Genomic DNA, 1,216 nt, shown 5'->3' with positions numbered 1-1,216 from the left:
GCTCAGCGCCACGCAGTGCCCCGGCTCCCCGCACCATGGGTGGCAAGAAGGTCTGCGTCGTGGGCTCTGGCAACTGGTGAGCACCTGCTGCATGGCCACCCGGGTCCCCTCTTCGACCACAGCGCGGTCCCCGTCCTCCCCAGCGCACCCCGGTACCCGGTGCAAGCCGTCCCAGTTTCACCAGAACTCCTAGTGAGCTGTGATGCACTGGGCTCCCCGGTGCCAGCAGCCTCGGTGCCCGCTGCCTACGGCTCTGCTCTGCCCACGCAGGGGCTCGGCCATCGCCAAGATCGCTGGCAGCAATGCGGCGCGGCTGAGCACCTTCGAGAACCAGGTGAACATGTGGGTGCTGGAGGAGGAGGTGGGTGGCCGGCGGCTCACCGAGATCATCAACACGGAGCATGAAAATGTCAAGTACCTGCCAGGGCACAAGCTGCCCCCCAATGTGGTGAGTGTGGCCTGTCGGTGGCCTCTCTGCTGAGCGCAGGGTCTGGTGCTGACAGCCGGGCTCTGGTGAGAGCTAAATAGCTCTGCTGGGAGCTGCTGGAGCCCTGGTGTCCTGGACACTGGGTGTGCGAAGGTAGGGGATGCACCAGGCTGCACAGACTCAGTTACACCCTTGACCTTGAGCTGTGCTTGGACGAGCTGCAGCCCTGGCTGCTCTCGCTGCCCACCTTTGCCCCCTCTCTGGCATCCCACAGGCTGGGCTTGAGGCTACGTGGCTGCCTCCGAGCTGGCATTGGCAGCATGCAGAGAGCCCGCAGGGCCTGCTGCCCATCGCTGGCAGCAATGCGGCGCGGCTGAGCACCTTCGAGAACCAGGTGAACATGTGGGTGCTGGAGGAGGAGGTGGGTGGCCGGCGGCTCACCGAGATCATCAACACGGAGCATGAAAATGTCAAGTACCTGCCAGGGCACAAGCTGCCCCCCAATGTGGTGAGTGTGGCCTGTCGGTGGCCTCTCTGCTGAGCGCAGGGTCTGGTGCTGACAGCCGGGCTCTGGTGAGAGGTAAATAGTTCTGCTGGGAGCTGCTGGAGCCCTGGTGTCCTGGACACTGGGTGTGCGAAGGTAGGGGATGCACCAGGCTGCACAGACTCAGTTACACCCTTGACCTTGAGCTGTGCTTGGACGAGCTGCAGCCCTGGCTGCTCTCGCTGCCCACCTTTGCCCCCTCTCTGGCATCCCACAGGCTGGGCTTGAGGCTACGTGGCTGCCTC

The 1,216-nt window shown here is 64.4% G+C and overlaps 1 protein-coding gene across 4 annotated transcripts in view; it reads left to right on the top strand.

The window, feature by feature from the left end:
- The first annotated feature begins 6 nt into the window (after positions 1-6).
- GPD1 (glycerol-3-phosphate dehydrogenase 1) overlaps positions 7-1,216 on the top strand; it is a 7,083-nt gene continuing 5,873 nt past the window's right edge. For 2 of the 4 annotated variants that reach the window (XM_035901516.1, XM_035901514.1), the window contains exons 1-2: positions 7-334; positions 822-935. In XM_035901516.1, coding sequence (XP_035757409.1) covers positions 203-334; positions 822-935 — 246 coding nt within the window. In that variant the 5' untranslated portion in view covers positions 7-202. Of the gene's footprint in view, positions 449-821; positions 936-1,216 lie in introns of all 4 variants that reach the window. The other 2 variants (XM_035901515.1, XM_009646110.2) reach the window with 2 other exon arrangements.

This window comes from Egretta garzetta, unplaced genomic scaffold (genome assembly GCF_000687185.1).
Source record: "Egretta garzetta isolate BGI_Z169 unplaced genomic scaffold, ASM68718v1 scaffold309, whole genome shotgun sequence".
Taxonomy (NCBI): Eukaryota; Metazoa; Chordata; class Aves; order Pelecaniformes; family Ardeidae; genus Egretta; species Egretta garzetta.
The sequence above is the reverse complement of the archived record's forward strand: the minus strand, read 5'-3'. Positions and strand labels throughout refer to the sequence as shown.